This window comes from Elaeis guineensis, chromosome 16 (genome assembly GCF_000442705.2).
Source record: "Elaeis guineensis isolate ETL-2024a chromosome 16, EG11, whole genome shotgun sequence".
Classification (NCBI taxonomy): domain Eukaryota; kingdom Viridiplantae; phylum Streptophyta; class Magnoliopsida; order Arecales; family Arecaceae; genus Elaeis; species Elaeis guineensis.
In genome coordinates, this window is record NC_026008.2 from 44648768 (window position 1) to 44661886 (window position 13119).

Sequence of the window (13119 nt, forward strand, 5' to 3'; positions counted from 1 at the left end):
CGGTTCAAACCAATAATTTTTTCCTGTTCACACCCCGTACGCCGGTCCTTATCCGGTTATCCTATCCCGCGTCATCATTTTCCACCAGCCCGTCCGCATAAAATCTCAGATGCGGAACGTGGATGGCGTGATCTGTCCAAAGGAAACGTGGACGGTGGACGATGAAATATTTATATATTTCCATATATATTGCCCAGAAGATCGGCGGATAGCTCCCCTATCGCTATAAATAGCGCTCGGCCCATCCCGAGGACTACAGAGAGATATAGCGTGACGCCGCCTCCAAATAGAGATCGAACCAAAGGGAGAAGAGATGGAGAAGGCGATCAACAGACAGCGAGTCCTCCTTCAGCACCTCCAGCCCCCTTCTTCTTCCTCCAATGATGCGCCCATGCTATCGGTAATCGATCTCCTCCCTCTTGAATTTGTTTTTTTTTTTTTTTTGAATTTTCTTGGATCGCCGGAGTTTACTTTCTTCATCACCGATCCCGGTAGGTTCGGTGATGTTTGGCTCGTCTCGGATGTCTTTCTTGGTTTGGCTATTTATTTTAGGTATCTTTCGATTGTGTCTTAGGTTTTCTTGGTTTTGGTTCCGTTTTTATCTCTCTTTTCTATCACTCTTGGTGCGAAGCTTTTTTCTGTGTATCTTTTTTAGTACTTTTGTGGTTATTTGTGTTGTCAATTATTAGAGAATCGGTTATTTCTGCGCAGGCTTCTATTTGTGCTGCCGGGGATAGCGCGGCCTATCAGAGGAGTTCTTCCTTTGGAGATGATGTCGTTGTTGTGGCGTAAGTTGTCTCTATATCTGATCAACTGTTCTGTTGTCGCTTAAATTTTGGCACTTTTGATCTGTAGCTGGTATGAATCACCAGGGAACTGTGGTTTCGATCCTCAGAAAGAAAAGCAGTTTTTATTTGTTTACACATCTGTGAGAAAGGAGTAAGGATTTTGCCTGAGTTTTATGGGATTAGGGATACTACAGAGAAGATTGTATTAGCTATCACTATTTTTATTTTGGTAAATCTCAAGGTTATCCTACTTTGCAGAGGACTGAATTATTAAATCTAATGTCTTTTAGGCATGTTAGCATAATATAGCATATTTGTCATCTCATTTTGTTATTGTTATTTAGGCGTTCCCAATCAGACATCTTAGCAGCATACTTATTTTCTCATTTGTCCTCAACATATCATGTTTTCTTCGTTATTTGTGGTCATCTGCCGCTTCTGCTTTCTTTTGTTGCTTCTCACATGTTTCCTCCCCTGATGGTAATGGAAGAACACTTGTACTGCTTTTAATACTACCATGAAAAAGTAGAATATGGTATCTGATCATCTTCAAGGCCCTTTAGGCCCCAAATCACATACCTTAAGCTGCAGCATATATGAATATATGGTTTCTGTTTATGATTCCTTTGTTCTTCTAATGTATTTACATTATGTTAGTATCCATTATCCTCTTTGTTGACAATGTGTTCTATCACTCTATGATGATTTGTATATCTTATTCTTTGCTTCTTGGGGCATCAGAGCCTGTGTCATTGTTTTAGCGTAGCAGGTAGGAAACTGTACTATCTTATGTCAACAATTTATCATGTTCTGCATTAATATCTTGGAAGTACAATTGTAAATTTCCTGGCTAATTTCATTCTCTTCTCTATACAATATAGTGCTTATCGAACTCCAATTTGCAAGTCCAAAAGAGGAGGATTTAAGGACACATACCCTGAGGACCTGCTAGCTGCTGTTCTTAAGGTTTATTATTTTTCAGCTTTTTACTTTCACGTTATTTGGAAACTACTAGCATCTAATGTATATTTTATTTATGCTTGTCATCCATAAATTATGTAACAGGCATTGTTGGACAAGACTAAACTGAATCCAAGGGAAGTTGGTGATATTGTGGTTGGCACTGTCCTGGCACCAGGCTCTCAAAGGGCAAATGAATGTAGGATGGCAGCATTCTACGCTGGTTTCCCTGGTATCTTTTGTTTTCCTTGGTTGATATCAATTTAACATCTCTTGTTACGCCCAGCAAGATAAACTATTTCTCTGGACCCTGCAGAAACTGTTCCTGTCAGAACTGTCAACCGACAATGCTCATCTGGCCTTCAAGCAGTTGCCGATGTTGCTGCTTCCATAAAAGCTGGGTTTTATGACATTGGTAAGATTATGTCCTGCATTTTTTGTCAGCATTCTTACTAGAGTTTTCAAGCTCCAGGTGCTAAAATTTCATTTACTCATGTAGGCATTGGTGCTGGGCTAGAATCTATGACGACAAATTCAGTTGCTTGGGAAGGGTCAATAAATCCAAAAGTATGTCTTGATTTATTTGTTGCTTCGGATGCCAGCAAACTTCACACTTACTTGATTTTGGATAAGATTATTTGAAGGTGGCCATTATGTGCTCTTGTTTTTTGTATGTTTCAGGTAAATACACTTCAAAAAGCTCAAGATTGTCTCCTTCCCATGGGAATTACCTCTGAAAATGTTGCTCACCGTTATGGTGTAACTCGAAAGGAACAAGATCAGACTGCTGTGAGTTTGGGATATCCTTTCACTTGGTCTAATATAATGATGCTTCTCTTATGTAAAATCATATTCTTATCTCGAAATTTATGTTCAGGTTGAATCTCATAGGCGTGCAGCTGCAGCAACTGCATCTGGTAAATTTAAAGATGAAATCATTCCTGTGACGACGAAGGTGAGATTTTGCGAATGGTCCGATCTTGATGTTTTCCATGTTTAAAAGTTTCATATTGCTTTGATGGTTGTATTGTTCCACATTTTAATGTCGACAATGCAGATGACATGTTGAAATATGGCAGTTGCCATAATTTCACATTCAACATAGTTTGGTGGTAAAATGCAAGATGCAGTTAAGCTAATGGATATTAAATATTGATTTCTTTAAGCCAAAAAGTATTTTCAGTGGTGCTTTCATCATTGGCAGTAAACTAATTGGCCACAAATTAGAGAAAGTGCTCTAGAATGACAATAATGAGCATTCATCTGCATATGCTTACACCAGTGTCTTTGCTAAATATTTTTATTTTTGATGCTCAACTTATCTTCTTGTAAATCTTCTTAATGCTCGGTTATGAAGATTGTTGACCCAAAAACTGGAGAAGAAAAACAAGTAACAATTTCTATAGATGATGGAATTCGGCCGGAGACATCATTGTCTGGTCTTGCAAAGCTCAAACCAGTATTTAAAAAGGATGGGAGCACAACTGCTGGTATTGAAGCATTTCTTTCTTTCTTTTTTTTTTTTTTTTGTGGATTTGCTTAGGCATTAGGTTGTTCTCTGGCTATGGATGTTCATTATGATGTTGTTATTGTAGGCAATTCTAGTCAAGTGAGTGATGGTGCCGGAGCAGTCCTCCTTATGAGGAGAGATGTGGCTATGCAGAAGGGGTTCCCCATACTTGGCGTATTCAGGTATAATGCTCCCCCGTGAATATGTCAGCAACTTCGATATGCACTTGGACAAAGTGATTCAACTAGCTAGGTTAACCAAGTCTTGTAGCTTGTTCATCTCATGTAGCTAAGATTATGTATTGCTCTTGACTATGCTAGTTCATCTAACTAGGTTCAGTCATTGTAGCATACCGATCTCATGTAGCTGAGCTTATGTGTTGCTATTTAACTATGTTCCCTCATGTTAGCATAATTTCAAGTATTAAGAATTTTGATTTTGCCCCAATTAATTCATCATCTTGGCTTTTTGGTTATCCTAAATGCTACTAGCTAGCATCAAATAGTTGCAGCTACTTGATTTTTTAAAAAAAGACTATTTCCTTTCATATAGCATATCTTTCCCTTTTACTTTTTCAGCTAAACTCTTTTCTGAGTCAAAGGCAGTGTAGGACTGCTCCCTGATTGCATGAGCTAAAATTCCATAATCAATAGGTGGATTTCCTATCCATAAGTTGTCTTTTAGGTCTTATGGCTAAACCTTTTCTTCCTAAGAGCTCACAAGGTTCCGCACCAATTGAGAGTGTTGGCATCATGGGAAGTGTAATGACCTAGGACTTTACCCACAAAGACTAGCTAGGTGTTATTTAGGTTCCTTCCTTGTCCTGTGTAAGTATCCAACATCTACCCAGCGTATAACCAATAGAGGATCAAATCCACCCCTACATGGGTCTTCACACACTCTTTCATTTAAGCCCCGGCGTATCTTGCCAAACTAAGGATCCAAATCCAATCAAAATCCAATAACAAACATCGTGATGAGCCCATAGTCAGCCCCAAAAGGGTCCATGTTGCAGTATCCTCTAGTGCACTCTGATACCACATTCTTAGACCCTAGCAAATGTTTATTGATAAAGTCAATCCTTTATACATAGGATAAGTTTACTAGAATTTTCTTCTTGTTTTCTCCAGAAGTTGTTAACTTGTTGTGAACATATTTATATGTCATCTCCAATATTTGTTTTGGATTTGCTATTTCAGACATGGTCCCTACCATCTTGTCTTGATTCTGATTTATTATGCTTTGGCTCCAGGCATCTTGTTCAGAAGTTGTCCATTAAGTTATGGGTTTTATTTAACAACATTCTTGCTGATGTTTTCTTGGACAAGAGTACAACATTTATGTTATAATCCATGTAGGAGCTTTGCTGCTGTTGGTGTGGATCCCGCTGTAATGGGCATTGGTCCTGCTGTCGCAATACCTGCTGCAGTAAAATCTGCTGGTCTTCAAATTGAAGATATTGACCTCTTTGAATTAAATGAGGTAATAGTTTAGTGAGAATGTTTTGATCGTATTCTACATTTCACTAATGAGAAATTGATTTGAATCTTATTATTGTCTTTTATGTAGGCTTTTGCCTCTCAGTTTGTTTATTGCTGCAAGAAGCTGGAGCTAGATCCAGCAAAAGTAAATGTAAATGGAGGTGCAATTGCTCTTGGGCACCCATTGGGTGCAACAGGTAATGTCCGAATGATCATAACTGATCATCAGGAGGTACCTCATATTTCATAGGGATCACACTTTTTTGTATCCTTACCAGATAACATATGATCCTGGACACATTTTTGTGTTGATTTACTTCATTCATATTTGCAATTTGCATCTTACAATGATACAATTGACGTGCTAAATCTAAATTAATTGGTCACCATAACTATTTGAGGATATAATGGTACATTATGGCATTAGTAATGCAATATAACTCTACATTAATTTAACTAGAGAATTTCTAAATTAAGTGGGAAGGCATTCATGCACAGTTGATAATGTCAGGAACCACTATTTTTCAGGTTACTTGATCTGATGATATAGCATATAGATTATTGTATATGGTAGTTAGTATTGGCCTATAATGACCTTTGCCCACAAACATATGATTGTGTTCACTCTCAACTTGATTTCTGCACTTGCACTAGAGGATAATAGTACAGCTTTCCTTTCATGCATTGACAAAAAATGGACTTCATATTTTTCTGAAAAAAAGAATGACAGGTCATGTAAGTGAAAAATACACACCATCATTTATGATCTATAATATTTAAAAAAAAAATATTATGACAAATATTAAATATTTCAGAGATCTCTTACTAATACATCATCAGATTACAAGGTAAACAGTTTCATGAGCAAGACACAATGGTTTGATTTTGACTTATGGTTAAGAATTATCATGTGCTGCTGAATTTAGAATATGTTGCAAGTTGTGTTTATAATGGTCCGCAGTATAAATCCTTTAGTCAAAAGGCCAACCATGCATGCAAGTTAGACTCAAAAATGGAAACGTGCAAGAGGACTTCAGGTTGCCGGTCACTTGACCTGTTGAAACAGCTTGAATTATTTCTTGGATTTTTTTTTCTTGATTGGTAATTGAAGACTGATCGGAATTGAGTAAATGAGGCCAGATAGTGGACTGGGGCAAGGATATGAGTTAATTAATGTTTACATAACCTGGGATTTTGAATTTTCTGTAACTAAGTTCATATAAAAAACCTGTTTGTATTTATTTGTATCATCAGATCAAAGTAATTAATGAAATTGCGGTACAAAAAAAACTTACAAGGATTAGATGACTGTTAGTTGTTTTTATAGAGTTAAGGCAGCAATGAATAGTGGTTTGAGGTAAAAGGAATGGTGTTTTGATGTAATGGGTAGTTAAAAGTATTAAGCGGCTAATAAATAGAAAATTGTCCTTACAGATTCATATTCTTCATATCCCCACCGCGCGCCGCGCCCCCCTCCCCCCCCCTAACAAAAAAAAAGGGGAGAGAGAAAGAACAAAAAAAATCAAACGGCTCCTTAACCTATTCATTTGCTATCCATCTAATCTCTAGGAAACCAAAAAGATGATGGTCAACAATTGTTGATGTGATCTTTCATGTGCCACACAAAGTGCAGTCATTTAGGGTCAAGGACAATTGGCACATATTACATTCTAAAGTCTTGACCAACCAATGATAAGTTCTTGTTTTTGTATAGCGCCGTCTTCACTTCAATATTATATTGTATGTCAATGACTGGCTTCTGGATCCTAGTACCTGAAGACTGGCTTGAAAATTTTACCTTCGAAACTGTTCTTGCCCCCACCATAGACTGATATTGCTATTTTGATTGTTTCACTGAATATTTGTCATTTTGCCTAATTCAGGTGCTGGACCAAACAGCACTTCCAAATTCTTAAGATGAAACTTCAGATATGCAAGTTTATGCATTGCAGTTAACATTTTGATGTAGCTATGGGAGGCTTCTCAATGGTTGTTTGCTGCTGAAGAGTTGCTAGCATATGCTATGCTATCTTTATTTTATTGTGTTCCTTTATTTTAAATTTGCATCAGGAACGGAGAGATCACTTTGCTTGCTTTTACTCTTTGTAGGTGCCCGATGTGTCGGTACCCTGCTCAATGAAATGAAGCGCAGGGGCAAAGACTGCCGTTTTGGAGTGGTTACAATGTGCATAGGTCTCTCTCTCTGTTCGCACGTGTCTGCACCACCCCCCGCCCCCCTACTCTTCTCTTCCTCCTTTCTTCTTTTCTTCAAGTTATCAGTGCTGAGTGGACCAATTATCTATCATGTTATATATGCAGGCTCGGGAATGGGTGCTGCAGCTGTCTTTGAAAGAGGGGATGGAGTCGATGAACTCTGCAACACTCGGAAGATCCAATCGCAGAACCTGTTGTCCAAGGATGCTCTATAGACCCACCCATCAAAATCTCAATGAACTCGGTAATACTGCTAATAAATTAAGTGTTGGGATGCACCGGATCAAGACTTGGCTGATCTGATGAGATCTTCTCGAATAATAAAAATACATCTTAGGCCTTCCAGAGTTGGAAATCCGTACAAGTCTGGTTCCTTACTGTTTCCCTGCTGCTGGTAGGTATTAAAATATTCCACATGAAACGGATGTAGGATGTTATTTTGCAAGTTGTGACTCGTGAATTAAACCTCTTATTTCCATTTGCATTTTCTCTTGATTGTAGTTCAAAGTCTCTTGAACGACTGGTTCAGAGCTCGCGGTTTCATGCTGTCAATCTTTCTAGTTATCGCCCATATGGTACTTACCGTATGTTCGTTTTTTTTTTTTCCTTTGGTAAAACAGAAAACTTTATTCAGAACTATGAACAGTAGACAATATCTGAACGTAGCCCAATGCAGACGTTAGCATCAGTAAACAGAGGGGGCTTAAGCTCCAAGAGTAAAAAGAAAACAAAAGAAAGAAAAACTACCGTTAATACCGTTTCTGTTTTTGAGTGTGTATCATTGTGAATGTAAAACAATACGGTGCCATAGGAGGTTAAATCCTCAAGTGCGTAAATACTCGTGGAAGTCAATTCTATGCATGAAATGCTAGAGAGATATAGATATCTTGGAATCTCTCAGCTAGCAATTAAGGTCTGTTTTTTAGTAGATAAATTTATAAAAAAATTGATCAATTTTTTTATTGATCAATTTACATATATTTTTATTTTTTTTTAAGATAAATTATTTTTTTAAAAAATATTTATTCATAAAATGAGAAAAAATTTTATTCATTTAAATAGTGATAAAATTATTTTTCTATTAGTTTGTAATGTAGATATTTAATTTTATTCTTAAGATATTTCATTCTTATTTCTAATACCTTAATAATTAAATTATCTACTTTCTTCAAATCTAAAAAAATATAAAAAAATATTAAAAAAAATATGTATAAACTTAAACAATTTATTTAGAAAAGTAATGATGTAAAAAAAATAGTAATGCAAAGAATATAGATAATAAATTTTGAAATCTCTTTTTGAAATATAAATAAATTATTTTTTATCTAAATATTATTTAAAAATATTTATTTAAAAAAATATATTTTTAGATAATTTTTTGTATTCATAAAATAACAGATCCAAAAAAAAGAAAAAAAAAAAAGGCGTCTTTTGTTTGGCCTTGACAAGATCTCGGAATCTCCCCAAGGAGGCTCCAAGAAGATAGGACAACATGACTTCTCGGAAACAGAAGCATCTTGTTGTGTAGCTTGAAAGTTACTAGATTGAAGCATGGCGTATCTTCTGCTGGAGCAAGCCAGATTAATGCAACCCAAGTTGCTACTATGTATTATTTTCGGAGTGGGATGTGATAGGGAGTGCCGTCCTCAATTAAGGGAGAAGAAAAACCCTCGCTGTACCCCCTTTCAAGGGAGAAATCCCAGTATCTTATCTAATTCTTTACTTAATTTTTCTTTAAAAGTCTTCTTTATTTAATATTAACAAGTTACATCTGCAGCTAGTGCTGTAGTTTCCACTTGAGTGGCTCTTTTATTTCCTCTGTAGGCGAATGCGACACAGCTCGATGGCAAGTGGTTTCTCCAATCTATCTTGAGGACACCCAAACTGGCCCCTCCCCCACCTTAGCACGTAATTGAAAAGCTAGATCTCTCTCGGAATCAAATAGGGAGCACTAGACACTTAGGTGGCGAGTCGTGATGATATGATATTGTAGGACCATCACATGATCCATTTAATTTGAATCTAATGATTCCATTCCTCGATACAATCTTTAGTGGCATGGCCTTAACTTATAAAAGGAGAAGAGTAAAAAATGTTTATAATCCGTGGTTTCATAAAGATATTCTTTATTCTTGCACTTCTTAAGGAGAGAGAGAGAAGAGGTTCGTGGAACAGAGACACGGCAGAAGAGCTTATAAATGATAATTTCAAAGTTATCTTGGATGCGTACTTCCATAACCTCCAACATGGGTTCCTTTAATCATACTACCCACACCACTTAAACACGGCTTTATGCTTTACTTAGGCTTTTGCGTTCCCTTTAAACCACCCACATTGTTTGCCTTGAATCAGCATAGGTAGGGGACAAACAAGCCTTTATTCTTTTCAAAAGATAATAAGGACTTTGTATCACCCAACAGATTATTTTTATCTATTGTGATTCGATTTGGCTAGTTTGGAATTTTGTTTCTTTCGAGTACAAGTGTATACCACTCAATCTGGAGGGAACGGATTATGGGGTCCAGACCATCTGATACCAGCTTACAATAGGAGTCAATGGTGTGAGGGGTTTTCAATTCCCAGTGCAATAAAGAGATTTACGGAAGATTTTTTTAAGGGATTATCAGAAGATTCCCGTGAGGATTGCAAATGAATGGAGCATAAAGAATATGCTTGAAATGGACGAGCAACTCTGCTGGTTTCTCCCAAATTTCCCAAAGAATAGCTCTACTCGTGTGCCTTTGGGACTGCTCCCAACTGAGTTTGTTGAAGCCAGCTTTAGTGGATCTTCTTTACCTTGCAAAAGAAAAGATGGCACAGCCAGAAAAAAAGGCGCAATAGGTGTGATTGATGGATCAAAAAATGGTGCATATTTCTATAAAAAAAAATCTTAAAACTGGCATCACTACAAGTATTTTATTGTCATCCATCAGGGTTCAGCCTAGTGTAAGATACGTCAACCTCGTTAAGTTGCGTGTTTTAATTACAGTACTTCCATAATCTGCAGACAAAATCCAAATAGCTGGAGCCATTTGGAATGCATACAGTGATCTTTACGAATTCTTTACACATGAATGCCTCTTGCTAAATGAATGAATCGATTTAGCAAGGCTGCCGCACTGATGTTGTAGCCACGTCACTTGACACAAAATAACTCACTTTTTTAAGTAACCTGCAGGTTACCCAGTCTTCAAAACTTAGGTTTTAGGGAACATCAATATCCCAATTGATGCACTTAAATTCTTTTAGAACTCCAAGATCCACATGGTGCAACTGGGCTAGTCTTAATAGGTTTTTGATATATTATGTGTACATAATTCCTCGTGGAATATGCTTACTGGCATCTGCCGCATGATAGTTCTCTTCACCAACTATTTTAGAAATGGTCAAATTCTCTATTCTCACGTGCATGATGGATACGAATGCCGTTTGTTGCGGTGCAACAGAAAAAATATTATTAATTTTATATTGATTGAGTTAAAAAATTTTTTAACTTATATAAAAATATATTTTTTCTCACATAAGGTACATTTTGAAGAATAAAATCATAAATCTCATAGGCTAAAGTGGATAATACCTAAGTATCGAGCGATGAGTCCTTGACTATAACATCATTAATAAAAAATTATTAATCATCATTCTATAGTCCATATGCGAATATGGAATTTAGATTGCGTTTGGTGCATCACCAGACAATCTTGAAAGATAATTCGGATCGCCTTCAAGATAAATTATCATTATTAATTTATCAGTAATGTTGATTACTGTTACAGCTGATCTCCGAGAGTTGTTGCATCGGAGTGATAGGCGACGAAAAACCTGCAAAACAAGTTCTCTTACCAGAAGTTATCCGGTGAAAGACCCTTCGATGCTTAAATCGATCGGAGAAAAGACATAGTCGAGAGGCAAAAACGAGAGCTCAAAAGCTTATAATTAAGTTAGCTTAGCTTATCTGGTTCCCCATACTTACTGATTTATATAAAATGAGCAGAGCCGTTACTGTGTAACTCCCACCTTCGAACATTCAGGATGTGGGAGTTATGGTATTTAGTGGATGGTTACCTCATTAACTGTTATTAAAATCAAATAATGAACCGCTTGTGGATGACTATTGCGCTCTACGTTCGCGTATAGTTACTATTCGTATCGAATAACCATTGTTTGATCCCCAGATATATGAGATTCGGATAGTCAGTATGGCGCTGCATAGTTTGTCGGTCAAGTGCCGACTTGTTGCGGATCACAAGTCGAATCAAGTCGGTCAAATACTGATTATATATCAAATAATCATCGATCAGTCGTCAATTGTATGTCGGACCAAATCGATAGGATATCGATTTGGTTAGGTTTGTCGCTCTGAATGCTGACTAGACTAAGTCCCGTCGACCTAAGTCGGCTTGATCCCGTCGATCTAAATCAGCTTGATCCCTAATATAGCATTTAGTCGGCTGAATTCATAACTAAATCGATGCAGAGATGAAGAAATAGGATAGTCTTCACGCGCTTAATCGCACTTAGTCAATGGGGAGACGAGAACAAAAGATAGTCAGCCGGGTGACAAGGATCTACCCCAATAATTACTGTTTTTAGTGCATGCAAGTAATGTTGCAGTAAAATTACTAGAAATCTTAATTGTTGTAGTAAGATTATTAGTAATGTCAAATCAATTTTTTAAAATATCTTTAAATCAGATCTATTAAAAATCTATATGCTATAACTTATACTCGACATTATTCTAGCATCATGGCTGTCAGATGGCAACACACCTAGCCACCACCCCTACTGCATGCAGCTGCTGCCCCCATTGTTACCATAGACCATCACCCTTCGTCGTCACCACCACCGAGGGGTGATCATAATTTTTTATTTTTTAATTAAAATATATTTATCAAAAAATATCAATTAATTTAACTTTATATATTATAAAATATCCTTTTCAAGAGGAGAATATGATGCTCAATTTGATTACTTCTCCCGTTCTTGATTAAAAGATGAAAATACCTCGATTGTTATCTCATCTATATTTTTTTTGCACCTTTTATCTCATCTTCTTCGTCATCACCGCAAGCCCACCACTATTTTTATATAGTTTATTATTTTTTTAAAAAATAATATTTTATTATTATATTTTTTTTTCTTCTTTCTTCCAGTCCGTGGCTTCTTCGTGCCCACCACCTCTCTCGTGCAGCACCATCTACAGCTCCTCCATGCCCCACCCCCCCTGAGCTCCTTCTTTATCTTCTTCTGCACCCCCCCTCCCAGCGGGAGGAGCAGGTAGGGTCGCGGTGGCGAGGAGGTCGGTGAATGACGACGGCACAATGGAGAGTTGGATGGAGAGAGAGCCGAGGGGCGACTTCATGGAGAGAGAAAGAAGAATTTTGTTTGATTTAATGATGGGGATAATTTCATATAAATATTTTATTATAAGATTATTAAAGATGTGATAATCTGAAAAATCATCTTTTTCAAGATAATTTAGATGACTTTATGAAAAATAATCTAAATTATCATCTAAAAAATATATCAAATATAATAATTTAATAAATTTAATTTAAATTATCAATAATTTAAATAGGTTGCTGGTTATCAAATACAATCATAGCCATCGGCGAGCAATCGTGGGTTGCACATGTCATTTGTGAACGGGTAGTCGTGGGTTGCACATGCCATGAGCCTACTATGTGGCTCCAAAGTTGATGCAAAATGTGGATTCATACATGGAACCAGAGCTCGAAAGACCTGAGATCGCCGGTCCAAGTAGTCATGGTCAACAATTTTATTTGGGGATGCAACCTTTCAAGCAACATCATAACCATCCATATCTACTTTCCCACCACACTCTCATTCACCCAATCCTCCATCGATCATGACACCCACAGAGGTGTGCTGAAGTTCGAGGATGCATGGATGGGTGTTATGTTCCATGTGTTATTTTTCCATTTTCCACCCACCATTGATTACCGTTGGTTGCACCTCCTCGGCTTTGGGCTGGTGGAACCCTTCTCTCTCTATACGCAACATCATGGCGTATCTCGGGTTCATCATGGCGATTATCCTGTTGGTGGGGCCCCCACTTATGGGCTGGTGGGCCTGTCCCCTTCCTCCTCGACACTCTCCGTAACCCCAGAAAACCCCTTCTTCCACGAGGAAAAATGCTCTGGGGCCC

General features: G+C 37.3%; 1 protein-coding gene across 2 annotated transcripts; it reads left to right on the plus strand.

Moving 5' to 3' along the window:
* Nucleotides 1-216: 216 nt before the first annotated feature.
* LOC105059131 (3-ketoacyl-CoA thiolase 2, peroxisomal) lies at nucleotides 217-7431 on the plus strand. Of its 2 annotated transcripts, none has more exons than XM_010942348.3 (14): nucleotides 217-400; nucleotides 712-788; nucleotides 1670-1754; nucleotides 1854-1980; nucleotides 2065-2163; nucleotides 2248-2315; nucleotides 2430-2537; nucleotides 2626-2703; nucleotides 3106-3238; nucleotides 3344-3440; nucleotides 4617-4740; nucleotides 4828-4936; nucleotides 6849-6932; nucleotides 7059-7431. In XM_010942348.3, the coding sequence occupies exons 1-14, from the start codon at nucleotides 314-316 to the stop codon at nucleotides 7166-7168; spliced, it is 1386 nt and encodes a 461-aa protein (XP_010940650.1). In that variant the 5' UTR covers nucleotides 217-313; the 3' UTR covers nucleotides 7169-7431. The 2 variants fall into 2 exon arrangements, with proteins under 2 accessions (XP_010940650.1, XP_073105957.1); XM_073249856.1 differs by having other exon boundaries at nucleotides 6849-6954; nucleotides 7059-7298.
* The last annotated feature ends 5688 nt before the right edge of the window (nucleotides 7432-13119 follow it).